This window comes from Tetrao urogallus, assembly GCF_951394365.1.
Source record: "Tetrao urogallus genome assembly, chromosome: 5".
In the NCBI taxonomy this organism is placed as follows: Eukaryota; Metazoa; Chordata; class Aves; order Galliformes; family Phasianidae; genus Tetrao; species Tetrao urogallus.
Genome location: NC_136818.1, coordinates 2,786,234 through 2,811,127, shown reverse-complemented (window position 1 = coordinate 2,811,127; position 24,894 = coordinate 2,786,234). Strand labels below are relative to the sequence as shown.

At 44.4% G+C, this 24,894-nt stretch overlaps 1 protein-coding gene across 1 annotated transcript in view; it reads left to right on the top strand.

Moving 5' to 3' along the window:
* NFIA (nuclear factor I A) overlaps positions 1 to 11,275 on the top strand; it is a gene marked incomplete at both ends in the record, with an annotated part of 209,037 nt that extends 197,762 nt beyond the window's left edge. The window contains 4 exon segments of the mRNA XM_079535386.1: positions 1,130 to 1,308; positions 3,860 to 4,025; positions 11,066 to 11,232; positions 11,234 to 11,275. Coding sequence (XP_079391512.1) covers positions 1,130 to 1,308; positions 3,860 to 4,025; positions 11,066 to 11,232; positions 11,234 to 11,275 — 554 coding nt within the window.
* Positions 11,276 to 24,894: the final 13,619 nt, after the last annotated feature.

The following is a 24,894-nucleotide window of genomic DNA, read 5'->3' as shown; positions in this document are numbered from 1 at the left end:
AGCCTTTATCTAACGGGGTACGTGTGGTGAACAAGTGCAGTAAATGCACGTGGACAGCCCTGAAGGACTACCAGGACAGCACGAAGGGAGCACAGGGATACAGTGATCACTGCAGGGTGAGAAATAAACTGTGATTTACGGAGGAGCTTGTGCTCAGCCCATCAGCTGGCCATTGCAAAGAGAGAGCAAATTCCCATTTTATAGGGGAAAGGGAAAATCACAGTGCTGTGAACAGCAGCGTCGCTGCCTCGTGGTGATGGTGAGCAGTGGCAAGCACTGTTGACTAACAAGGGTGCATCCCAGTCTGTCTCAAAGGTTGAGGGTGCCACATGAGGTAGGAGAGTGTAAGTCTGCCTTCAGCTGCACTTGTAGCTCTGCTGGAATCGGCCGAGGTAAAATCTGTCATTGGCAATGGGCTTGCGTGCATTACACTCTGTACCTTCACTCCAGCACGTTTTTCAGCTCTTTTTCATGGCCGGCTCGTTGGCTTATAAATTCACCAAATTAAACCTCATCCATGAGTGCAGGCTGGAGGCTTGTGGAAGATTTGAGCCTAACATTATTCAGGAGTAATGTAAATGTAATTTTCAAAATGATCTTGCCACTTTGTGCATGTTCATTAGATGAAAACAGATTACTTAAAATAAATGTTCCTAAACCGAGATGGAAAAAAAAGCAACAAGAAGTGTTAGAGCATCTTTAAATTACCAACCATTTACGGTACAATACCAAATGGATTCCTATGTGCAAATCCAAGTTACATGAAATGCCAATTAAATCAACCCTAATTTCCCAAATACATTTTTTATTGCCTGATTGATTGGGGCTGCTCTTAAAGTGATGAACAGTTTTCACATTCACAAAGGGCTGCTGATTTCTTTCTCCACGTCCACTAAAAACCCAGCAAATCCTTTAGAACATCTGGCTGCGTTTGCTCCCAGGGTCTGGATGGAGTGAGCGTAGGACACAATGTGGTCTGATATATTAATTGTGAAGATCAGATGTGTAAGCAGTACGGTACCGTTTTGAAAAAGGCTTAAAAAAAAAAAAAAAAGACTACGGTGGATTTGAATTGTTTTCTTTTCCAAAGGCAAAACTCTCTATAACTTCTTTGTTTTCTTTCCTATAGCAAGTCCACATGCAACACCATCGACTCTTCATTTTCCAACATCACCCATTATCCAACAGCCTGGGCCATACTTCTCACACCCAGCAATCCGCTATCATCCTCAGGAGACTCTGAAAGAGTTTGTCCAACTTGTCTGCCCCGACGCTGGTCAGCAGGCTGGACAGGTGGGGTTCCTAAATGTAAGGAAGCCGTTTTTATTTCTTCAGAAGTGTTTGTCCTATGTAAAATGAATCGTGGGCTAACGGGATGATTTTAACAGCATGTTGCTCACAGGAGCACACCTTGAGTTATCGTTGGGAGGAAAAACAAATGCTGCCGTGGCAAAAAATATTGTAAAAAAATAAAATAAAATAAAAAGCAGAGCAGCAAAACCCTCTCGACCGCATTGTGGTGAATTCAACTTGAAGTGTCGGGGGAGGCAGTGACACAGTGACCTTCTGGTCCCCCCACAAATGGCTGTGCTGCATGCACTGTAACCCCAGTGGAACGAGGGTTAACAAAATATAAAGGCAGAATAATTTTTATTAATTATTTCTGAAGTTCAGGGGAGAGCGAGTTGGGGGAAGGAGCAGGAAAAGGGAGGGTGAGAAACAGATGTTTCAGATCAGCTAAGTTCATTAAAAAAAAAAAAAAATACTGCCTTATAGCACTTTAGATCAAGTTGACCAGTACTTGAACTCAAGATGTTAAAAGTACAGTTTATTATGGTTTGTTATTTCTGTAAGCAGTTATCTTTTCCCCTTATCTCTATGAAAAATTAAGCAGAGTTCCAAAGCTTCAAGTAACCATTTTCATTTTTTTAATCAAATAAAGTGAATCATCTTTCTATTATTGAAATAGCATTCCGGTCAAGTACAGAATTTATAAATTTTATGTAAATCATGCCTAAAATAATGCTCTGAATATTTCATGAAGTGTAATGCCTGCAACTTTTTCCAGCCAATGAAGTAATAACTGACAAAATGACTGTTTCTTTCTTACGTACATAGGATTGAAAGCGTTAATGAGAATTAGTTTAATTATTAGCATCTAATTTATTACACTTATTTAATAAGCTATATTGTCCTCGGTGCTTTCCTTTCCCTAGCAGAAAAACCGACTCTACTTATTCCAGCCAGGACTGGCTTTGAATAATGTCTGCAATATGTTAGCAGATACATTTATGTCTAGACAACAAATCAATACAGTGCTTTTCTTTTTCCTTGAGTATTCATTTGCTTAATTTATCCCAAACCATTCAGCATTATGAACTGTTAGCACACTCACGATGGACATACAGCAGGGGTCTTCCTGGCAAAATAAGGGGACTTAATTGTGAGACAAGATAGTGTTTGAGAGATGTCACTAATATATTAGTTTATTAATGGTGCTGGATGTTGGAAAAATAAATATCCCTGAAGGATTGCTTCTTAGTGCAAACACTGGGAACTGCAGTCTTTGAAGTCAGTAGGAGTGCTGCTAAGTAAAATGCGGATGAATTGGAGTTTTATTTATGCCCTAAACCATTTTTGCTCTAGCACGGGTGTGATTTGCACCTACGCAACTTTAAGGCTTTTTGTCAGTGCCAAAGCAGGTGAAATGAAAATGAAGTCCCAAGTGTTTGCCAGGATGAGTGTTTTGTCCCCAGTAATTCAGGCTAATGGAAACCCTAACAGGAATTAAAATATTATTTTATTTAGCAGTACTTAGAATATGGATCTGTTTAAAGCCGAGCTTTTATCATCGACGGAAAAGCAAATGCTCAGAGCCAGAAGAACTGCACTGAGATCAATTTGCAGAGTGCCGTCAAAAGTGATCTCATTTTTGTCACTAAAATGGAACACCTGATTCACGGGCTGTCCTACTTTCTCTTTATGACGGCATTTGGCATCTCTCTGCATACGGTTTTCAAGTGTCCAGGCTGTATTAAAACGTAAATGCCACAACGTGGAAGGAGGAAGGGTGGCATTGTTTTTCCAAGGCCTCTTCTTGGTTTTGTGATGCTTGAGAGAGCATTCACGTACGGACAGGTTTTTCAGATGATTAATTGAAAGCCAGCACTCACACGGCTAGGCCCAGTCCGCCTGGGACTGACCACATCGCAGCCTGTATACACAGAGGGATTTTTCCTAATGTGCAGAATGAGGCAGTTCTAAGTTCAGCTGTTTCTCCCTGGAATCATAACGGCTACTAACCTGCGAGCTGCACCACCGCTAACTCAGAAGGGATGTGGGAGTGCAGTTGCTCCAGTGCACACACATTCATTTTTCCTGTAATAAGATATCAGCGTGACTTTTAAGACCACCAGAAATGCTTATTTTTCCTTTTAATGAGCAATATCTTTAAGAAATTTACACTCGAGTCCTAGGCACTGATATCCTAAGGGTGTAGCAGAGGCACAGATATGGGACATGCAAGGGGTTGAAAATACTGCCGAAATGCTTGCTAAGCATGAGTGAGGGGCTGCAGGAAAGGTAAAGAGTGGTAGGATTTAATCCAGAGCACCTCAGGCCCGTTGCTACTAGGATACGTGTTTAACAGTGAGAATTTCCGTAGTTTCGCAGGGCTCACAGGGCTTGAAACAATGTTCCTTGAAATCAATGGAGAATTAGAAACAGCTCTCTTTGCCACCTCTTTTCTAAAGTAATTGTAAATGTAGTGCACATAGTTTGAAACTGGACTGTTATTACTGGAGGTTCCAAATAGCTGGTTTTTAGTATAATTTCTGTCTGTTTGCTTGTTTTTCGGCAGCCCAATGGTAGCAGCCAAGGCAAGGTGCACAATCCATTCCTTCCTACCCCAATGTTGCCACCACCACCTCCGCCACCAATGGCTAGGCCTGTGCCTCTGCCAGTGCCAGACACAAAACCTCCAACTACATCAACAGAAGGAGGGGCCACCTCTCCCACTTCTCCAAGTAAGTATAGACGCAGCGGGAAGCAAGGGCTGACAGCAGCACACAGCGTGCTGCCGTCGTCCTCTATCTCCTGGTCAGAGATGAGGACTGGACTAGCTCGGAGGTCATAGTGCAGCTCTCTGCTCTCTGTATGAGTGACCAAACTCTTAGCTTGTTTTTTATCAGTGAGAAGAGAGTTAGCTGAAGGTCGTGGTTTTGTCTCTGATTTTGTTGGCATTTCACATAACTACCTGCAAGAGAAATCAAAGCCTGTAGCAAAGTTAGGTCACGAAGCTGGGACCTTATAGATACGAGGAGGCAGTTTGGTATCTCGAGAACAGACTTTAGAGCTTAGATGCTACGCAGAAATCAGACAGCCTCACAGAAAGCATTAATGCTTACACATACTGTCTAAACTAACAACTCTTTTGAGTTCTGTTCATTTATAGTTCTTTTGGGAATAAGTCTTCTTAGACTAACCCAGACGTCTTTCCCGTACGACGTGGTTCCCGAGCCCTGCGTTTTGGGCAAGCTATGGTATTTCTTAGGCCCAGGGAGAAAGCTTTCATCCTCTCTCCACCACCCACACGGCTCCCATATGTATTTTGTGTAGCCACAAGTCAAATATACAAATTCCTGGATACACACTTGAGGATACCACTTTGGACTCACTCTGCTGGGAAACAAATGCAATTCAGCTGGGCTTGATGTTTTAAAAAAGTCTGGATGTGCAGGGAGTTAATTGTGAAATGATTTAATGAAGCTATGCTCAAACTGACATTTAAAAACAAAAGGGAAGCTTTCAATGCTTTAATGGCAACTGTAGGGGACTTGTTCCACAGTGAAGGGTGTCCAAATAACATCCACAAACAAAAATCAATCTAATCGAAAGAGCAAATCCCTTTGTGTGCTTTTCAGGCTTATTATTTAAATGCTATATGCAACTGCTGCTCGATGCAAAAAGAGGGATCCGCTATTCAGAACGTGTGAAGCTGAAACTTTCAGACCTTTCTATCCTGTTCAGGAGATTTGCTCAGGTTCCGTGGGGCGTTTTATAAACCCAGTCGTTCTTAGAGCTTTGCATTGCCTTCTGCTCTGCAAAAGTACGCAACCGCAAACTAAGCAAGATGCCCCAGCTTGCTCAGAAAATCAAATGGGTTTTAGTATGAGACAGTCTGGTAAGATTGCGAATGTGATCTTCTAGAATCAGGACTTCTAGAACTGATCAGCAAATTTTCATTGAAACAAGCAGTTGATTCATTCCCTCCCCTCCACTCCTCTTTCTGACCTTAGACCAATGCTTGTGCTATCAGGAAGTTTTGATGCTTTCTGACAGGAGATACCATCTTTTAAGGCCTGTCACTGAGATACAGCAGCAGAATCTGAAAGGTTAATGTTTAGTCATGTTATCACTTCATAGAGTCAGCAATGCCTTACTATTTCCTGGTCTTCAGAACTGGGAAAAACGAAAGTAGGTCAATGTATATTTGTCATCACAGTTGTGACTCAGTTTACTGGCAGTGTGTGGTGTCTAAAAGGAAAAAAAAATCCCAACATCATTTCGGCAGTAATCTTAATACCGATTTTTTTGTGATACTGTGATCATGTAAACAAGCTAAAGGCCTGTTGGCCTGATTCTCAGCTGGCATAAAAATTGGCATTGGTCCACTGAAGTTAGCAGAACACCGCCATTGGTGTCGGCTCAGGCTGGTCACTGTGGCTCAGTGTTCAGCAGACAGCTGCCGCATTAATTGGGAATGGAGGTTTTCTCAAGAGTGGCTAGTTAATGGTATTTAAACAAAGGATTAGGAAAATAATTACTGTTTGTTAATTAGCTACGCTGATATCTAAACATATAGCTCTGTACATAGTCAGGCATGCATCTTCCTTCTGGTAAGAAACAAGGGTTTTGGATAATAGTGAATTGAGTTGTAAAGAAGCATATAATTTAATTTAGGGACAAGTTTTACAGAAAAGTAGACTGTAGGAAATGCTTTTTAAGAGGAAAAAAACCATTGCATACATACTAAAGCCAGTGGAAGTGGCTGGCTACATAAAGAGAAGGACAATGCGAAGTGCCTAGCCTTTCAGTAAGGGCCCACTGGACATCATTCAGTGTGTCAATCAGTACCAACCCTCCATTTATGCTGGTGTTTATTTTTTCTTAACTAAATATTAGCCTACAAACAGCAAGTGCAGATTCACCAGAGTTTCATAAAAGCTGCACAAAAAGGTGTTTTCCATGGTGACGGGCTGCTCGAGCGCACCGGTTCGGGAGTGTCTGTGGGTTATGGCTGACTGCCCTGCAGAGCTCTAGGATATTGGAAAGTCACTTATGCAACAAAGAGAGGAGTGATGTTAGATTTTGGCCAGACTCTCTCCTTAGCTGTGTGGAGGAGAATGAAGCACCCCCCGCCACCACCACCCAAGGAAACGGAGTGAAAAGGGTTGGCATTTGCTCCGTTCTCCTTCCCTTTTTTGGTCTAGCAAAAAAAGCCCTCTGCAGAAACAAAATACAGTTATGGCCCTACCAAAAATTGGAATATGGCCCTCCTGAGGGGTGCAGGAGCCAGGAGCAGCTGTTCAATACAGCATGGCCTCCCGGGAATGAGAGCTAAAAATCACAACAAGGTGGTTAATGATTCTCGGAGCAACAGTGAAACTCTCCAGCTGTAACATTAACCGAAACACGAACATTAGCACTGTCCGAGGAAGGAAGAGCCCCTGGAGATGCACACTGGGGATTTGCCGCTACTGGGTGGCCAGGCGTGCTCTGGGAGTTGAACACTTCAGCTGCACATCCCGTCCCTTTGGAAAGCCAGCATTTTCCTCAGTGAGATGACACAACGGAGATGGGTTTCACGAGGTTTAGGAGGATTCGTTTGTCCTCCATAAAAAGCCATCCCAATAGAACACATCCTTAATATCAGACACAGCCCCAGAATTACAATCTTATCTCAGATCTGATCTTTTGTTGGTATCCCATAACAAACACAAAACAATATTTTCTCAAGCCAGACAATTTTCTGGGCTTGATATCTCATTGCCCAAAGAAAGCACCACTTACTACATGCCAGTTGGGCTCTATTGCTATCGTAAGTGAATCTGTGCGTTAGAATCTGTGGCCCTCATTCCCATTTGGAGTCTTAAGATATTGCCATCCTGTGCACCATCATCGCTAAGAGCATTTTTTTAACTAAATGTCATTTTCTGAGGTTCACAATTCTGCATGCGGAAAAACTTTGCTATTTTCCCTTGTTGGGCAAGATTGTTATCAGATAATGTCCCTTAGCACAAAGGAGTTTTCGTGTTAAACAGCATTTGTGTCAGGATGAGAAGAATGATCTGGTGGCTGTAGTACTGGATTCATAATCAGATTGGATTTCTCTCCCCTTCTCTGCTGTGCATTGACTGAGCCCCCCCTGGGCAAGCCATTTCAGCTTTCTGTTCGCTCTTTTCCCCATCCATAAAAAAGAGGGTGATGACTGTATCACTTAATTTGTTAGCACGTGCAGTTCCCTCTAAGATACTCAGCTGCAGAGTGCATTGTGGTAGGAATTGCTGTATTGCACCGTGTTCCTCCAGTTAATTCTCTCACTACAACTCCACAACTGCAAAACTGGCTCCCGGTCCTCTGCAAAGAGTACAGCTTTTCCTATCACCTGTTGACTTGGTCTGTGAAAGACAGACATAGTGGTTCATTAGATTATTGCTCATCCAGATTATCAACCAAAAGTTTTTCTTTTCAATCCAGAATTGATAAACAAAATACATTTATACTTCGTAGAAATGATTTCAGGAAAGTATATTTTGAATCAGCATTCAGCTACTGCCGACAATTTCAAAATACATGACATTCCCAAAACTGTTTGTTTGTCTTGTCTTTCATACAATTTCTTGCCATTTTGGCTAAATATCAAAGCTGTCTGTGTGAGCAAATGTTCTTTCCCTGCCAGCTCCTGTTTTCCTTGTTCCTGAAGTGAAGCATCATAGCAAATTTGTGGCATCACATTCATTTCCTTGGCTCTGGGCTATGATGTTGCAAACAACCCTCAGTGAATTCTAGTAGCAGGAAGACTAGGCTGGGCAGGAAGATGTTCCTACTCAAGCCCAGCGGGCTACCTGTGGGCTACTGTAAACTGCCCAGGTTTGTGCAATTCCCACAGAGCGAAGCTGATAGAGATCAGGAGATCTGCCTCAGAGACCTGGCTTCTGTTCCTTTCCTTGCTGTGGCTTTTCCCTTTCGTAAAAAGGAGCGTAAAGATCCCACGACAGGGCGAGGGTATCTGGGCATACCACAAAACAATATAACTAAGCATAAACCATTGAGAGTGGTTAATCTCAGGGCTGAATACTGAGATCAGGAGAAGCAGGACTTTCAGGAATCCCACCTCCATGTCAAACAAGGGTATACACACCAGGACTCTAAGAAATGGCAAGAAGACTGTCTCAGCAATACTGGGTACTGCTCCCTTTTCTGACCAGTTCCCTGTGCTGTGACAGAAGTCACTGCTAAGAATCATTCCTTGTCAATGTAACATTCTGAGCCAAAACGGCCAGTTAAATCCTCCAGCATCTCAGGACATTTTGCAGTGAAGTGTGTCCAGCAGCCTGGGAGAGCCCAGTGCAAAGCCTGCTCTGCATGTGTGTTCCCCATAGTGCCAGTGCTCTGCTTCTTGGCTCTAGCACTGCAGTTATGTGCCCTTAAGGAAATAACACGCTGACATCCGAATATTTTCGAGAAGTTAAGCATAGTTTGAAGCGTTATGGAAGAAAGGTGTACGAAGTAATTCACCCAGAAAAGCTTGATGGAACTTTTTATTTAAAAGCTTTGGGATCTGTTTGCATGCAGAAGATGTTTAAGACAGCGTTCTGATGGTTTCCCATTGATTTTCTACCAAATATCACAGTTGGCATAAGTATCTGCCAACAGGGAACTCTAAACAAGGTCTTGAGTTCCTTCCCTGCTGAGTGGGGACATACCTGCTCTGACGGATTGAATGGTCTCTCCATTCCTTTGGCTTCCCTAGAAGTACACCAGAGGAACCGAACAGCATATGGCTGATTTCTGATTTCCACACTGTGGAAGGAATTTTTGTTCTTGCATGACACAGGGCTCAGTACTTACATTAAAAAAAAAAACAAACAAACCAAACTTTAAAACAGTGCAGAAAAATCTTTATATGTGGCACCAGCAACAGAGATGAATTCTTTCAAACTTTTGGCTTCTTTAAATTTATTAAGCAAATTAACACTGCAGAAAGGCAAGAACAACTCACCAAATGGACTCGGTTCACTTCTTCATTGATTTGCAGACAGGGATAACAACCAGTATAGTTGTTGATACTCCAACGTGCAACTTGTAAAATCATTTTGGAAAAATGAACTAGTGCTCTTAAAAATTCCTTTAAATCTGCGAGAGGAAAAGGTGGTCCTTGCATGATTTTTGTGAGGGATAGCAAAGTGTTAGCTGTTCTGAAGTTAAAGCTCCTCTCACCAGAAACAACTGGGAAAATTCATTGCTGGAAGACAAGAGTGCCTTATCTCCCTTCAGATCAGTAAGAAATGAGGCTGTGCAGTTCCTGGGTGACTTCGGGTGACTTCTGCTGTCTCATTTAATTGTGAGAAGAAGAAGGCATCCGGAAATGTTTGTGAGATTCAGGTAGAGAGCCAAGGGAAGGGTTCTGCATTCCTGGAGACTTGGGAACCCCTCACCAAAGGGATCTGTGGGATGCCAGGAGTTTGCGTGGGCAGCCTGCACTTTCACCAGTGGGAAATCCCCCGCAGGCAGTGGAGTACAGGGCTGTCCTTCAGCTGAAAGTAATCAGAGGGTGGTAAAGAATTTGGGAAAGTAAATGATGTGGCTCTTATCAGAACCTGTGCATCTGCTTCTGATCTCTGTTAGAGAGGGCAGTGGATGATGTGGACTGTTGGGTTGGTTCAGCCTCGAACCAGAGACTTCTCCAACGCAATGAGTCCTCGCCGAACATTTTGCTGTAAGAAAGGCAACAGGCTTTGTCTGTGCAGACAGCTCACTGTCTTCCCTGACTCTTAACTCACTGCATCTTTCTGTAGTGTTGAGGCCTGAACATTATGTTTAGCCTGACTGGAATTTGGCACAAAACTTTCCTTTAGACATTGTTTTTTTTCCCTCTTCATTGGATAGTTAGATTGTCTGGGGATTTTATTCAGCAGAATGCATTCCCATAAATATATTTAAAATAGATGGAATCGCTGTTGGTATTAAGGGGTCTATTTAGGTTATTTCAATTTAGATCTGAACATGCAAATACTGAACAGAGGAGAAGATTGCATGGGGGATTCTCAAATGAGAGGGAGACTGAAATGCATTGAAAGCTTTTGAATTTGGAAGTACGTGGCATTGGTGGATGGTTGCAGTGGAGAATATAGTGCAACAACAAAGTCATTAAAGTACTTCAAGTTTGGAAGTAATCTGGGTTCTTGGCTTGCATTGCATTTAATAGCTTTACATTTATGGGAGCCATTCCAGTTTTTAAAGGCAGCTTCAGCCTTCAGACTGATTGCACTTACCACCCAGTGAAACTGCAACCCATTAATTTTTTACCGAAAGGATCTTCCTAGTTTGTCAAACACATCAAGTGAACATTTTAGAGAGTGCAGACCACAGCAGTGTGGAAACCAAAACTTTGTATCGAGAGAGAATGCTGGATTAGCACGAAATAATTAGTGAGCACTTCAGTAAATTCACTGCTTTGCAACCTCTGTGAAAGACCCCACGTAGCAAAGTGAGAGCAGGGATGCATGTGCTATGCCAGGACCACCCCCAGGCTCCCACTGCACCTCTCCCAGCACCACGGCGCTGCCCTGTTACCGCAAGGAGCCCTGGCCCAGCTCTCACATGGCCCCCGTCATTAGGGCCGAGCCTTGCCAGTGTCTAAAACCAAACTCTCGCTCTCTAAAACGTTTGCACATTTCTATGTTAAACATCTGCTTAGGTGGCTCTGAGATGGTGTGTTTTGGTGTTGTTCGTGTGCAATCTAGTGCCGCTTCCTCAACGCATGTGTCCCTTCCCTTCACAGCCTACTCGACACCCAGCACCTCCCCCGCAAACCGATTCGTCAGTGTTGGACCACGGGATCCAAGCTTTGTAAATATCCCTCAACAGACTCAGGTGGGCCGCTTTCAACTTCTCTGTATGCCTGCAGCCTCTTCTTCTTCAGTGTCCTCTAACGTGTCCCCGCGGAGCCAGCCGCATTGCCGCTGTCACTTCACCCACATGGTCTCAGTAACTACAGTGAAATGTCACTTGCAGTTTGTTTGTCTGTTGTGTTTTTTTGGGCTTACGTAGCAATAACGCTGCTTTTGTGACTGGAAAGATCTCTCTCGCTTTCTAAGATATTGCTGCTAGTGCACATTTTGTTCCTCTGGGACTGAGTTTTCAGACTTTGACTCCGAGCTGTTCCCTAGACAGTGCATTTAATTGCAATTCCAAAGGAGCTGAGAGAGAGCCGTCAGGTAACCGTGCACCTCAGTCCCCTCCTGAACCCAGTGGGAGTCTTTGCCAAAGACTTCCACATTCAGAAAAAATAGCCTCAAATTCCTGGCTGGGCATTTGCACGGGGGTTTGAGCGAGCAGGCGGTTCTGTAATTGCGAGCACATCTGTTTCCTTACACAAAGAGAAAACAGTCCGGTGGAGGCAGGCCTATAAAGCTGGGTTAGCTGAATTCATAGACCTGCTACGGTCGAATCAGAAGCTCAAGTAAACATTTGTGTTTCTTTAGGAGAAGGACAAGGTTTAAATGTGCTTTTTCCAAGCTGTATCAAATTCCCAGGGTCGATTAAGAAAATAGTTGTTGGCAGTTTTGTTAGCAGCTAATTTGAGCCAGATGTTGAAAAAATTAAGGCAATGCTTAATATCACGTTATCGTGGGGGAGAAGGTATAAAAAAGTGAGTAGAAGCAGTGTTTTAGGACAACTGCAGTTTGTAGCTTGAAGTGGTTGCTTAACTGTGCTACAATTCTTCCAAAGGCGAGCATCAGGAATATTTGTGTTGAGGTGGCGGTGCTAATTAATAAGCAATTAATTTGGGGACCAGCAAACTGTGGAGTACTACTTTTGGCTCTTGTAAGTTGTTTCCAGTCATCTCTGTCCATCTGTCTCATCAGCGTGCAGATTCATGGCTGTCACAACCCGCAGCCCTCCTTGTTGTGACGGCAGCACCTACGCTCCCAATGCAGCACAGGGCACTCAGCACCCAGGGTGTTCAGTTTGCAGGGCTGCAGCCACGCAGCCACCAACACAACGTGTTTTCTTGCTATCTGTTCTTTGTGTACAATTTGTTAGGGGCTTTAGTTTATAGCTCTGTCGACAGCGCAGGTTAAACTACATTGGATCTCCAACCTTCTCTGCATTAAATAGGGTCAAAGAAAGTACACCGGCAGTGCAGAGCGGGGCTTTAACCCATCAGGTTCTGATTTTTGTTCACGCGTTAACAAAACACAGCCTGCAGCCCAGTTTCAGGCCTCTTCCTTTGTTCGGTTCATTTACGTGATGAGTTTTCGTGTGCCTTCACGTTTAAATCGTATTTCTCCAGTCCTGGGGACAACTGGAATATACACTGGAATATAACTGGAATATAGTATACAGAAATACACTGCAGGCAGGAAGCAGGAATGGTTAGGTACGCTGCTAAAGTCCTTAAGCATTTGGTCTTTCCCTCCATAGCTCAGGAAACTTGAAACCCTTTGGAGAATGGTACGTTACCTTTTCCAGAGGACTTGAAAAACAACTAGTTGGTAAATTGATCGTGGAGTAGGACACAACAGCATGAAGTCTCCAAAAATATTTTAAACTTCCTTGCATCCTGCAGCAGCGGCTTCCCAGAGAAGTTTGTTGACTGTAAACTCTTCTCCTCCTTATTTATGACTTGAATCATTTTAAGTGCTCTAGCCTTACTTTAGCTGCCTCTCCATAATGCAGCATAGTGAATAACAGTGCTGCAATATGAAAAACAATACTGGAGCGTGGCTTTCAATTAAAGTCAAACATGCTGCAGTGGGGAAGAGACTGACTCCCAGGCTCCGGCTCCCGCCGCATCTCTGTGCTTCTATACATCGCTGCACCACCGCAACCCACTTGGTACTAAATATATAATTTATCAGGGAGTAAAACTCACTACTTATTCATGAAATAACTCTGAAGTTGACCGCATTTTAAATCAGAAGAGTGAGGTAAAAATACTGGCTGCAACGATTGGGGATTTACCTAGAGTTCCTCTAAACAAAGACGTCCTTTTGTAATAGTTTTTGCAGGACGTTAGTGTATAAGTGAGGAGGATCACTTAGGATACTTTCAAAATGAAAATATAAAAACAAATAGGGCTGTGTTATTAAAAGCAGCTGGGGTGGCTGCTTTCCATCAGGGTTTTTATAGTACATTCAGACTGGGGTTAAAATATGGGTCCTGAGGACCGCTAACCGTCAGGCCACACAGCTCCCTTCAACAAGGGGAAGCAGCAAACACTCACAGCTTCTAGAAGTCAGGCTTCAACGTAAGGGTTAAACAACTTTTTGTTGCTGTTACAACAAAGACCATATCTGAATTCTCTTTTCTTTTTTGTTGGGGAGGGGGGAGGATTACAGTCCAGCTACAAGTTAGAAGGAGACATTATGATCAGCATTTTGGTTGCTTTGATTTTCTCTTCCCACTGGCGGGTCATTCGACTATAGGCAATGGTTATACATCACAGTTATTAGACTTAAAGTGCTGCAAAAGTGGGTCTGTGCACAGGGATGTGACAGTGCCGTTCTGCAGAAGTCGCATTTCCCATACATGGGCATTCAAGGGCTTTCACAGAACATTGGAATAAAATCGCAGACAAATGTACAACGCTGTGGCTGGATTTGAGCAAGGATCATTCTGTCCTGTGCTGTTTTTAAACAACCAAAAACAGTACATGCCTTTCTTAATGGGCATTATAAAAATTAGCAGTAGACATTTCCATTAGCAGCGTGTTCTAATTTATGTCAGATTGCGTCAAATATGATCCCTTAAAGGAATGTTTTACAATTTATATAATATTTTACTCAGAGAAAGGCTGTATTCCTGTATCAACAAAGGTTGTAGTCAGACTACAGCTTTGTGCAGAAGAGAGCAGGAATGAAACTGATTTAAGTCAGTCGTGATTCAGTCACAACAGCCCCAGAAGGGCTGCTGGGCAGGCCTGGTTTCAGCCACTTACACACTTCTCCGTCAGTTTGCTTTTGCAGATGCTGCCTCTGCTTCCTCCATCCGTCTCTCTGTCACTGTGGTGGCTCCCCACGTAATTGTCCTATTGGGGGGGTTATTTGAATCTGAATTTCTGTTTGAGCTATTAGAAGAAACACTTGACTTGGCATCCTCTGTGTCTGTTGACAAAAAGGCACAGGTGTTGTAACCTTTGCTTGATAAATCATTTACTTTTGCTACTTGACTTGCAAGCAATATGGGGGCATCAGCTTTTTAACTACCTTTTCCATATGCAAATCAGAAATACAGTATGCCTGGGGTACACAGTCTTTAGTTTCAAAAGCAAGCTGGTCTGGGTGCCTCATGACTAAGTAATAGATACGCCTCTCATGTTGCCAAGGGCATGTAATAAGGAGAGTGGTAGGGGAATGGGAAAGTACCATCACGTTAATTAGGGACTGGCCTATCAATAGCAACAGAATAAAGGGCTCTGAGTAGGTTTGCTGGTATTTTTTTTTCCCCTAGCCTAGTGATAAAAGTACTTGTGAAACCCAGGGTATGCGCTCAGAGCTTGCACAGCTGGAAGCACCAAGCTAGCAGTGTCCAGAGCTCGTGGTGTCTCACCCTGCTGTCAGCACTGCGGGTCCATCTCTAACGCTCTCACTTTGCTCTGTAGTACAAAATTCCTTTAGGGATTGTAAGTACCATGTGCACTGCAGCTCCACTTCCTCTAAACACTGTTTACTAGGCTGAGCCCTGCTCGCCACCTCCTTACCCAGTGTCTTCCTGGGAATTGCACTCATTGCACTTGGGATGCTAACACCACCTCCTGAGCAGCACCCGCCTACCCCATCTATTGCTCCTACCTGCCAGGAGTCTGCTTGCCTACAGGGTGAGGGTATGGGGATGCATGGAGCACTGACCACCTCTCACTGCAGCCACTGAAGCAGAGGATCAGCTGTTTTACCACCTGTGAGAAAGTGAATGGTTTTCTTCTCTGCTTAAGAGAGAAAATGCACCATATACCCTCCTGACCCGCTGCTTCAGGAAAACCCTTTCAAATGTAAACATACTTTATATCAGATTCATCCCAGTTGGCTTCTGAAATGTAGCTAAGCACAAAAAGCAAATATTTATTCCTATCCCTTTCTCTAGGAAAGGATACAAGTTTTCAGAAAGAACAGAAATAGCAGTTCTCCCTCGTTCTGCTTTTGCAGGACCCAAAAGTTACAGACAACTCAGCCAATGAACGATCTGTTCATCCTTCCACCATGGGGCCCAGAACCACCTCACTACAGCAGTGCTATGGACAGAACTAATCCTTTCTAATAGATCCATAACTTTACTTAGCACCATGATAAAGTATAAGAAATCAAAGGAGAAAGAAAAGCTCAGCTCTTCAGGATAACAACCAGTATGAAGAGCAGCAAGCTCAGAAGTACAGCCTTGCTTTGGCCTTAAAAAGGTACAAAAAGCCCATCTATGAAGAGTAATGCCCTATATGAAGTTAGGGGTAAATCACTGCAGGGCAGCAAAAGGGATACTGCGTTGACAGTCAAAGGAAATGGCTAACTGCTCTAAAGCTGCTCCTGCTCTCCATGTTTCCTTAATTAGACAGTGGTCTTTTTCTGAGCTTTTATTTTTCTCTAGAAAAAGGCCGTATGCTTCAGGTGCATATCAAACTCTAATTGCACAGTTACTTTCTTTTGCAGAGACAAGGGAAAGACTGTTCTCCCTCTCCACAATCCCTTCAGAAAACAAACTGCAACCTGCAGTGTTCCACTGGTAGCACTTTAAAACAAAGGGCACTTGGAAAAGAAAAAAAAAAAAAAGAGAGAGCTTTCTGCTGTGTCCTGTAGGTTAGCAGATGTGAGCTCTGTCAGGCGAGGGAGGGAGGGAGGCAAATTCCAGAGTAGATGGTCCTTCTGTGATAACAGCCAGCCTTAATTTGGAGGAATGCATTGCAGGTGATGCCCCTCATTGCGGGGCACAGGGGGGAGGCTGGGAGGCGGTCCCACAGGTAGAAGGGCCGAAACCAAATGGCTGTTTGGGATCCATAGATCAAAGTCAGCACCTTGAGCAGGGAGCTAATGCAGCTCGTCCGGAGCGATCGCTCCTGCGGCTGAAACCACACAGCTGTTCTGTGCCCAGGTTCCATTGCCACCCTATGGAAGAAAGAAACCAGTGCACACATTTTCCTTTCGACAGATGAAACATTGCCTTGCTTCATGGGGATTTTCCTTTTTTGCTTCTCGCTGAACCTCTGCCACGGTGCCCTGCCCTTTGCGCTGCCAGAAAAGGATGCCGAGCTGCCAGCCCCACGTTGATGGGCTTTATTAATGAGCACCACAAGCTGCCTGTCCTTTCTGCCTCCGCACCCCCCTGTGTCTCCCATTTCCCCAGCCTGGTATTGCTCACTCAGACACGTAGCACCTGCTGGCCCGCGGGCAGGAAGGGCAAGGTCAGGAGTCTGTGCTGTCCCTGCTGTGCACTAACAGCTGACCACCAGCTCGCTGCTGCAAGCAGCTTGTGTTTGGGGGGTGCGAGTGGTTTGCACATTGCAGGGGACGTGCAGAGAACATGAGAGGCTGCAGGAACAAGATCAGGCCTTTTATTTTGGGGGTTCTGATCAGGACTATTTATAAGCCAGGCCGGCACTACTTGTTGCTCAGGTGGCTGTTGGTGGACAGGAGTGCTTATCCCAAGGGCTGAATGCACCACTTGTGTTTGAGCATGAATAAGGATGAAGAATATTAATTTAAAAGTCCTTGTTTTTTAATCAGTTCAGCCCACTGAAACCACTTATTCCATCAGGTAACCTCACTAGGTGAGCACATGGGGCTTTCTTTGGAAGAAACTTAAACTGCAGAGCAATTTTTAGCAGGGGCCTGACTACCCCTTGGCCGATAGCAGCAAACATAGTGGCAGTTTCAGAACATGATTTGAGTGTAGGAATAACTTCTGTCCTGGGTAAAGAATAGAAATTTTAAGGAACAGATCCAAAGACATTTGTGGTGTGTGCAACTGCTTCTTTCCAGAGCTGCTGAAGTTGGAAGGGTCTCTGCCCTCCCAAAGCTAGCAAAGGTCTCTAGGCTTTCCACGGGGGCAATGGGATGTGGGAGCTGCCCTCCTCTGAGGCTCCCAGCAGAGCCCCAGTGTCTAAAATGCCACGAGTTTTGGATTGCTTGTGGGCATGTGTGGGCCCCGTGCCCTGGGGTCTGCTTTCCTACATACAAATACATATAAAATGAGAGATCCAAACTGGAGGTCAGCCAGAGCCATTGTAATGAACATCGGAGGGTGTGATACGAGGAAGTTGTATGTGTGAGCACTTCATTTACACTAAGTGCTTGGGCTGAAGGGCATTAAAGGAGGATGGGTTCTTACAGGCTTGAGCCCTACCCTGACCTCCAAAAGTTACGATGCAAAAAGTATGCTGCTGCACAAACATTGGCACCAAGCTGCTGATTGTCAGGGCTGCCTTTCACCTTGTACCCAGCAAGCAGCTGTACAGGCCTGACCTCGAGGGTTGCCTGGAAATGGCTTTAAAAAGACAACATAGGTCTGCAGAGAGCGTGCACAGCTAAAGCAGTGTCAATCTCTGCCAAGCATGAGCGGGTCTCAGACCCTGGCAGGCCAAAAGATTTCAGATTCTTCCTTTTCTTTGTGTTTAGCCATATTAAACTTGCTTTTGTGGAAATTAGTCAAGGAAATGTGGGCCGAACCCTTTCCTGAGTTAAAATTGAGATGGTTTCACCATGATGGGAGCAAAGAGCCCGCATGCAGTCATGGTGCTCTTGATGTGCCCTGCTCACATAATAGCTCGGCAGCCACCAGTCCCCAGTGCTGCACGAGTGTGAACGTGCCGCTCTGATCACAGCTGCTAATGAAGTTCAGAGTATGCTCCACAGAGAGGGGATACAAAGGTGACCAGAAATCAGGGGCACTCCCTAACTCCCATTCCCTTCACTGTCTGTTCAGCTCAGTGCACAAAGCCCATTTAATTGAGCTTTCGTGCCGAGGGGCAGTATGAAATTTCACTCTCAAATCAGTTCTTAAAAAGCAGCAGAGAACAGTATGCCTCAAGAAGAAAGCACATGTTGCACTATAAAGGTAAAGGTTCATAGAAGACTTCCCAGCCCCATCGTGTGGCCTTATCTTCAAAGTGGGCTGGAGCCAAATCAGTCCAGAAATGCCTGGGTTGCTCCTCAGCAGGGGAGATCCTTCTTCTTCCTGTGCTTTTTCTCCCTCCTCCTCATAGGCTCCAGTGAGCAGTTCAGATTTTTTTTTATTTTTTATTTTATTTTATTTTTTTTGCAGGGGGTGGGGGGGCAAACTAGCACTAAGCATCCTATTTCCAATAGATATAACATGCAATTATTTACAATGGACACAGACAAATTTCCCAAACTAAGCAATTAAACTTACTGCATTTTTCCTCTCCTTACAATAAACAGGAAGCCTGTGTGTAAGGCACCCTTTCTGTGGGTTTTATGGCCATTGCTTATGTTCCACAGTAGGGGAGAAGAGAGAGAAGAAGTAAGTGTGGGCCTGGTGGGAAGAGTTGGCAAATGCAGAAATATGATGAATGAGCTGGAGAGATTTAATTTCTTCCTAAATTCTCTACAAGCTGTGTAACCTTTCTTTAGCTAAACAATTACTCTAAAAGGCAATGATTTTCTGCGTTTTCATTGAAAAGTCTTCTTAATAACAATGGCCTATGTTCTCCTTCTTGAAGAACTTCTGCCAAAAAACAGTTTTCTTTTTTCCATTCAGCAGGAAACTGTCTTTTCTTTTTTTCGGTCTCATATTCCCCACTAGCATGGATTTACAAGGCCTACCACTTATTGCACAGGGTGGGAAGAAGCTTCCCTTCTGGCCAAATCGTTTTGGTCCATCTCCTCTACAGGGATTCTTGCATCTTCCTCGGAAGAGGAGTGCAGCCGCTGTCAGAGACACAATACCAGACCCCAGTGGCCATTTAGCCTGACAGAAAGTGACAGTTCCTATCAGTACGTGGGAAAGGGCTCCCAGATTTGTTTGTCGGTGGGCAAGTGGCCGTGGCAGAGGTTGCATTCGGAGGAGGGAGCCAGTACTGACCTCTGTGGGGGGCAGGAGGCAGTCACCAGATCGTTCAGGCTCATGGATGCTCAGCCCTGAGCAGGTTGCACACTTTGGGACTGTGCCATCGACCACACTGTCAAACAGGGCACTGGTCCTCACAGAGCCACACAGCCCTGGGCTGACTGCAGGCTGCAGGGACTTGGGACTTGAAGCATGGGTAGAGCATTTTCCTCCCGCAGTAGCAAGCCTTTTCAGATGCGTGCGCACACACGCACACACACACAAATCAAAGCTAGGCGTATAAGGCCAGATGATAGCTGTGTACTCTTACCACTTTTACTTGACGTAGCTGGTTTCCTGCTGCCCCCGCCCACCCCAGCCTCCATTGCAGATAATGCTGTATTGGATTAGTCTGCCTCGCTGCTGCATCAGGTCCCAGATCGATTTATTGACTCTGTCAGAGTGGCTACTACAGTAATTGTTACAAGAGCAGAATGGAAAGCAAGAATGTGTCCACATAAAATATAAAAATGACGTTTTGTTCTTTCACTCCTCTTTTGCCCTATAGATCTTTATGTGTTTACACAGTGGAGAGCACTTTACTTAAGTTAATCAGCTCCTTCTACATTATTAATTGCGACAGTTAGGGTGCTACGCGGAAGCAAACGTATTATTGAGAACATTGATCTCACGCTCACGGTGTGGACCTGAGTAGATTTTGCATTCCTCCCCTTCTTTTGCAACTGCTTTAGGATACCATCAAATCATATTTCCTTGACTGACAATACTCCATCAATACAATTGATTTCAGGGAGGGGCAGAGAGGAGCTCGTGAGAATGAAAGGAGCTCGCAGACCTTTAGTGTCTTCTGCAGGCTCAGAGAGGGGTTGTTGGAAGTTGGTAATCACGATAATTACACGCCTGGCCTGATTTCTTTGTTTGGTAAAGAGCATTCATTTAAGGGCTGAAGTTTCCTGAGCGTTGAAGATTTGCAGAGGTGGCATGATGAGACCTTTTAAAATGCATCTAGAATGTATACCCTTAAAAAAGACATACTGACTTTTTACAAGGGTTTTGGAAGCACCTTTGAAAGACATTTCATGAAAGTTCAGCTTTCGCAGATGATACCTATACGAGCCCTATAAATTCCACCCAGCCTGACAAACTCCAGTAGGTGTCACATGTGACCTGGATGGAAAAGGTCAGCAGCTGAATTTATGGCTTTTGCATTTACTGGAGCATTAAGATTTTTGCCAACCGCCATATATACTTTTTAACAATTCTGCAATCAAAGGATCAGGGCCACAATGTACAGTGAAGGTCAAAAACTAAAGGCTGCAGTCCCTATATGCTTCTCAATGCATAGGCATTACAGCTTCTCTGTTCTAAGAGTCACCTTCGCTTAATGGCCTTAGCAGGAAGGTCAAGAAATATATAAGCTTCAGAAGTGAACATCTTACAAAACAGACTGTCTTGCTCTGAATTTAATGGTAAATTCCTTAAGAAGAGACCAAAAGATGAGAAGCAAAAGGCAGTTTGCAGCAGATTTAATCTTTGCAAACCAGTGAGCACCACCTCTTTGGGCCATCCTACTCTAATGTGATAGTATGCAGAGAAGGATTTGGGCTTCAAAAGGAATACAGCAAAATGATACAGCAAAATGACTGGAAGCTTGTTAAAAATCGCTTGTGATTTAAGTTTAACAGAGTCTGTTCTTAGTGAGGATTACTAGCTGCATGCCAAGATTTGGCTTCCAAATTTTACCTGGCTGCAGTGTGATCAGTTCAGAACAGGTAGTGGTATTGTTTTGGCTCCAGCATTTGCCTTTACCCAAACAGAGGTGGAGCAGGAGAAAAATAATCCAATAAGAAAGAATCTTTCTAAAAAAATCTAATATTAAGTAATAAAAAGGCTGAACATATCTTGTCAGCTTAACTATGTAGCCTTTAGTTACTTTAGTTATTAATATCCATTTTTCAAAACAGTACTGACACCATAATCATAATGTTTTCAGGCAAGTTCACTTACATGAACCTACTCTTGCATCATCTATACAAATAATAGTTGTTACACAAGAAAAGATGCAGATAAATATATTTCAGAAACCAATCAAATGTAATTTTATTTCTGAGATATAAATAAGAAAAAATCACCACGGGTAAGAAGCAGCCACCTCTGAGGCTGAACACTAGAATCTCTACATTGCAATGGAGCGGCTTTATACAACTTCAGAACTCCTTCTGTGCTTTTTGTCATAACTACATCTTATGAAGTGTAGTAACAAAGAAGGCATCTTTAAAAAAAACAGGGTACCCTAATTTGCATGTGGCATTTGTGGTTTTTTCATCCTTGCATGTCCTAAACAATGAGAAATGAGATTTTTCAGGAACTCATAATATTTCTAGTTTGGCTTTCTTTCCTTCTCCTTCTCCTTCTCCTTCTCCTTCTCCTTCTCCTTCTCCTTCTCCTTCTCCTTCTCCTTCTCCTTCTCCTTCTCCTTCTCCTTCTCCTTCTCCTTCTCCTCCTCCTCCTCTTTCTCCTTCTCCCTCTCCTTCTCCCTCTCCTCCTTCTCCTTTTCCCATTCATTTCTTTTTTCCTTTTTCCTTTTTTTCTTCTTTCTCATTCTTCTTTTTTCCTTTTTCTTTTTTTCTTTTTTCTTTTTCTTTTTCCTTTTTTTTTTTCTTTTTTAAAGTACTTCTTTTGTAGTTTTTAGGTTAGGGATCACATCTGTAATCTATGGTATTGGACCTGACTGACACTGATTAGAGCTGGAGATGGAAGATCTGCTATTGGCAGGAGTTTGTTTTAGAAATGCAATAATCTTTTTGCTTAATTGTGTTTAAATTTTGCTTATAGATATGCACAATAGGATAAACCCAGTCTTTTGCAAATAAATGAGCTCAACGATAACGTTCACATTAACTGCATAGGGAGGGCTTGCACCACAGCGATCGTGCATCTCTGCACTTCTCTTTTGTGGCTACAGGTATTATCTCTCAGCGAACCCAAAGCAGTTTTCCTTGATGTAGACGTGGGTTTAGTTTTGGGGTTTCCCCAATTTTCTTGTCTCACAAAGCTCTGTCTGAAGCTTCAGGACAGGTTGTGTTCCACCCCTCTTGTTCCCAGTCACAGGGAGCTCCACAGGCTCCTGATAAATTCTTTGTGCTGGGAACAGCAGTACGAGGGCAGAGCCTGGCCCAGTAATTGCAGCTGCTTTATCACTTCTGTTGATGTTGCGTGAGTCAAAACAGAGCTCAGGTCCTCCTGCGGCGGCTGGAGGCTCTTCAGAAATATGAGGAGTAAAAGTAGTAACATGCAAAAAAAATACGGGGTGGAGAGCTGTAATTCTCAGTACAATGGAGCAGCTTACTGACTGAGTACAAAGAGCCACTTCTGTACAGTCTGTTTTCAGAGAAAAGCCCCACATTCGGCGACTCATAAAAGCGAAGAGACACCTTTTGGTTTTGAGTTCAAGGTTTACATTAGCAATTTTGTCTGTTTTCTCTGTTAGTATTAATTAAATTGAGATAGTTTAATTAGTATTACTAAATTTGATCATTAGTAGCAATTCATTCTGCCTGCCATACTGCACAAATATGATGAAGCAGAAATAACTAAATTGTTTAATTTCATCTCAATTAGTGATTCTGCACTCCACCATCATTGGCATCTCCCATATGTGTGAAAATCACTCTGCTGCAGGCCAACACCCAACCACGTCTCAGGCATCCCGCTGTGTTTAAGGCAGTTAATACAGCAGAGGAGGATTTTGCCCTCCTCGCCCTGGTCACCCAGATATCCTGTGACACCCCACCCCACTGGACAGGGCCACCATGTCCCCAGCCACTGGGTCACCACCACGTAATGTGAGAAGCCGCATCATCACCGCCAGCCCTGCATGCCCAGCGTGCAAAACGCTGAGCCCAGGGATTGTGCATGGCCTTGAACTTTTCTTAGAGCAGTTTGTTCAGTTTAGCGAGGCACAAAGCATCAGGAGAAATGCAGACATCAAAAGTTCTTGCATTCAGGAGGCTCGTTTTGTTCAGTTCAATGCTTTCTCGGTTTTCCTTTTTAAGGAGAGGTTTGGGAAGGGGGGGTTCGCTGCTGAATTGATTCATTATTCCTCCAGCTCAGTGTCTAATTTTGAGGTCAATGTGGCAAAAACTCGAGTTGCCTCTGTGTCCCTTTTCTGGTCATGTTAATCTGGACCAGTGCTCCTCAGACCTGCCCAAATCCTGACTCCTCTTCCCTTTCTGAGGGCTCACATTCATCCTTTCTCTGCCCATTTCTAAAAGGTCACCTCAGACCCCTTGCCCCCCTCTCCCATGTCTGCCTGTCCACCTGCACAGCCCTTCCCTCCCAGCCCCGCTGCCCCTAGCCCACACATCCTGCTTCTTGCTCTGCCTGCATGCGTTGCTCGTGCTGCCTTGGCTTCCCGGCAGTGCACTGTGACTGCTCATTTGTCTGCTTCACCCACAAGCAGTCGGTGCCGGGCAGACACCAGGCACCAAAGGCTTTTGGGAGGATTTCGGAGACTGGTGCAGACCACTCTCCCCCTCCAGTTCAGGATATTATTTCCCCCACGCACGCTTTCCTCTCGTTGCATGTGCTCTAGAAGGACTCTCAGGGCAAGCCAGAAAAACAGCTCAGAACTGCTTTTTGTGCCCCAAACCGTTGGAAGCAAAGAGCTGAGACTTTGCTGCAGCACAGCCCATCCCTGTGCTGCAGGGCTGCTGCTGGGGGGGGCTGAGAGAAGCGTCCTGGGGGGGGAACCCCCCCAAATTTGGGTGTGCAGGGTGTGTGTGTGTGTGTCTGTGTGTGTGTGTGCGCGCACGAGCCCAGGCTGTCTCGCTGCAAATGGAGCTTGGGAGGCCCAGACTGGGGGTTGATTTTTTTTGGATGACTTTCCCTGATTGTCTAAAGCAATAAAAGTAACGAAGTTTCGGGGGAAATGGCGGTTGCGGGGAGATTATTTTTGCAGTCCTGATGCAGGCAAAACTCCTGAGGCTCCGGGAGAGCTTTGCTTGCCTGAGGACTGCAGGAACTGGCTTAAATTGAATAAAACTGTAAGTACAGTACGGGGGACTCGGTAACAAGGAGTTCTGCAAAAGCAACAAAACCGGAGAGCACAATGAAGAATGGAGCGGGTTACGCCGCGGTGAAAGTATGTACTGGTTGTTATAACACCGTGCCTCCAGAATAAATTATGTCCCTTTAAAAAGTAATACTTTAACTGTGGGGCTATATAGAGACAATTAAGACGATATTGTTCTCCTCATTTCCCTGCCCCCCTCCTTCCTCCCTCTCTCTGCAGTAGCTCTGTGGAAACTTTTAATGCTGCAGCTTGAAACTTGGGCCTCTGGGTCTAAAATGCCTGAGAAAGCACTGCGGGCTCTAACTGTAAAACATTCCTTCGGCGGGCCCTGGAAACAGGGCGCGCTGGCGCAGGCGAAGTTCAGAGGGATCACATGTAAATGAGGGCTGGCTATAGACTCCCGAGGAGCGTTTTATTTCGTTTAAACCTGAACTTGAACTTGTAAACGCACTGCCGGCGCGGGGCTGGGCAGCGGGCAGCGGTGCGGGGCCTGCGGGGCCTCTGGAGCCCGTAGGGCTGGG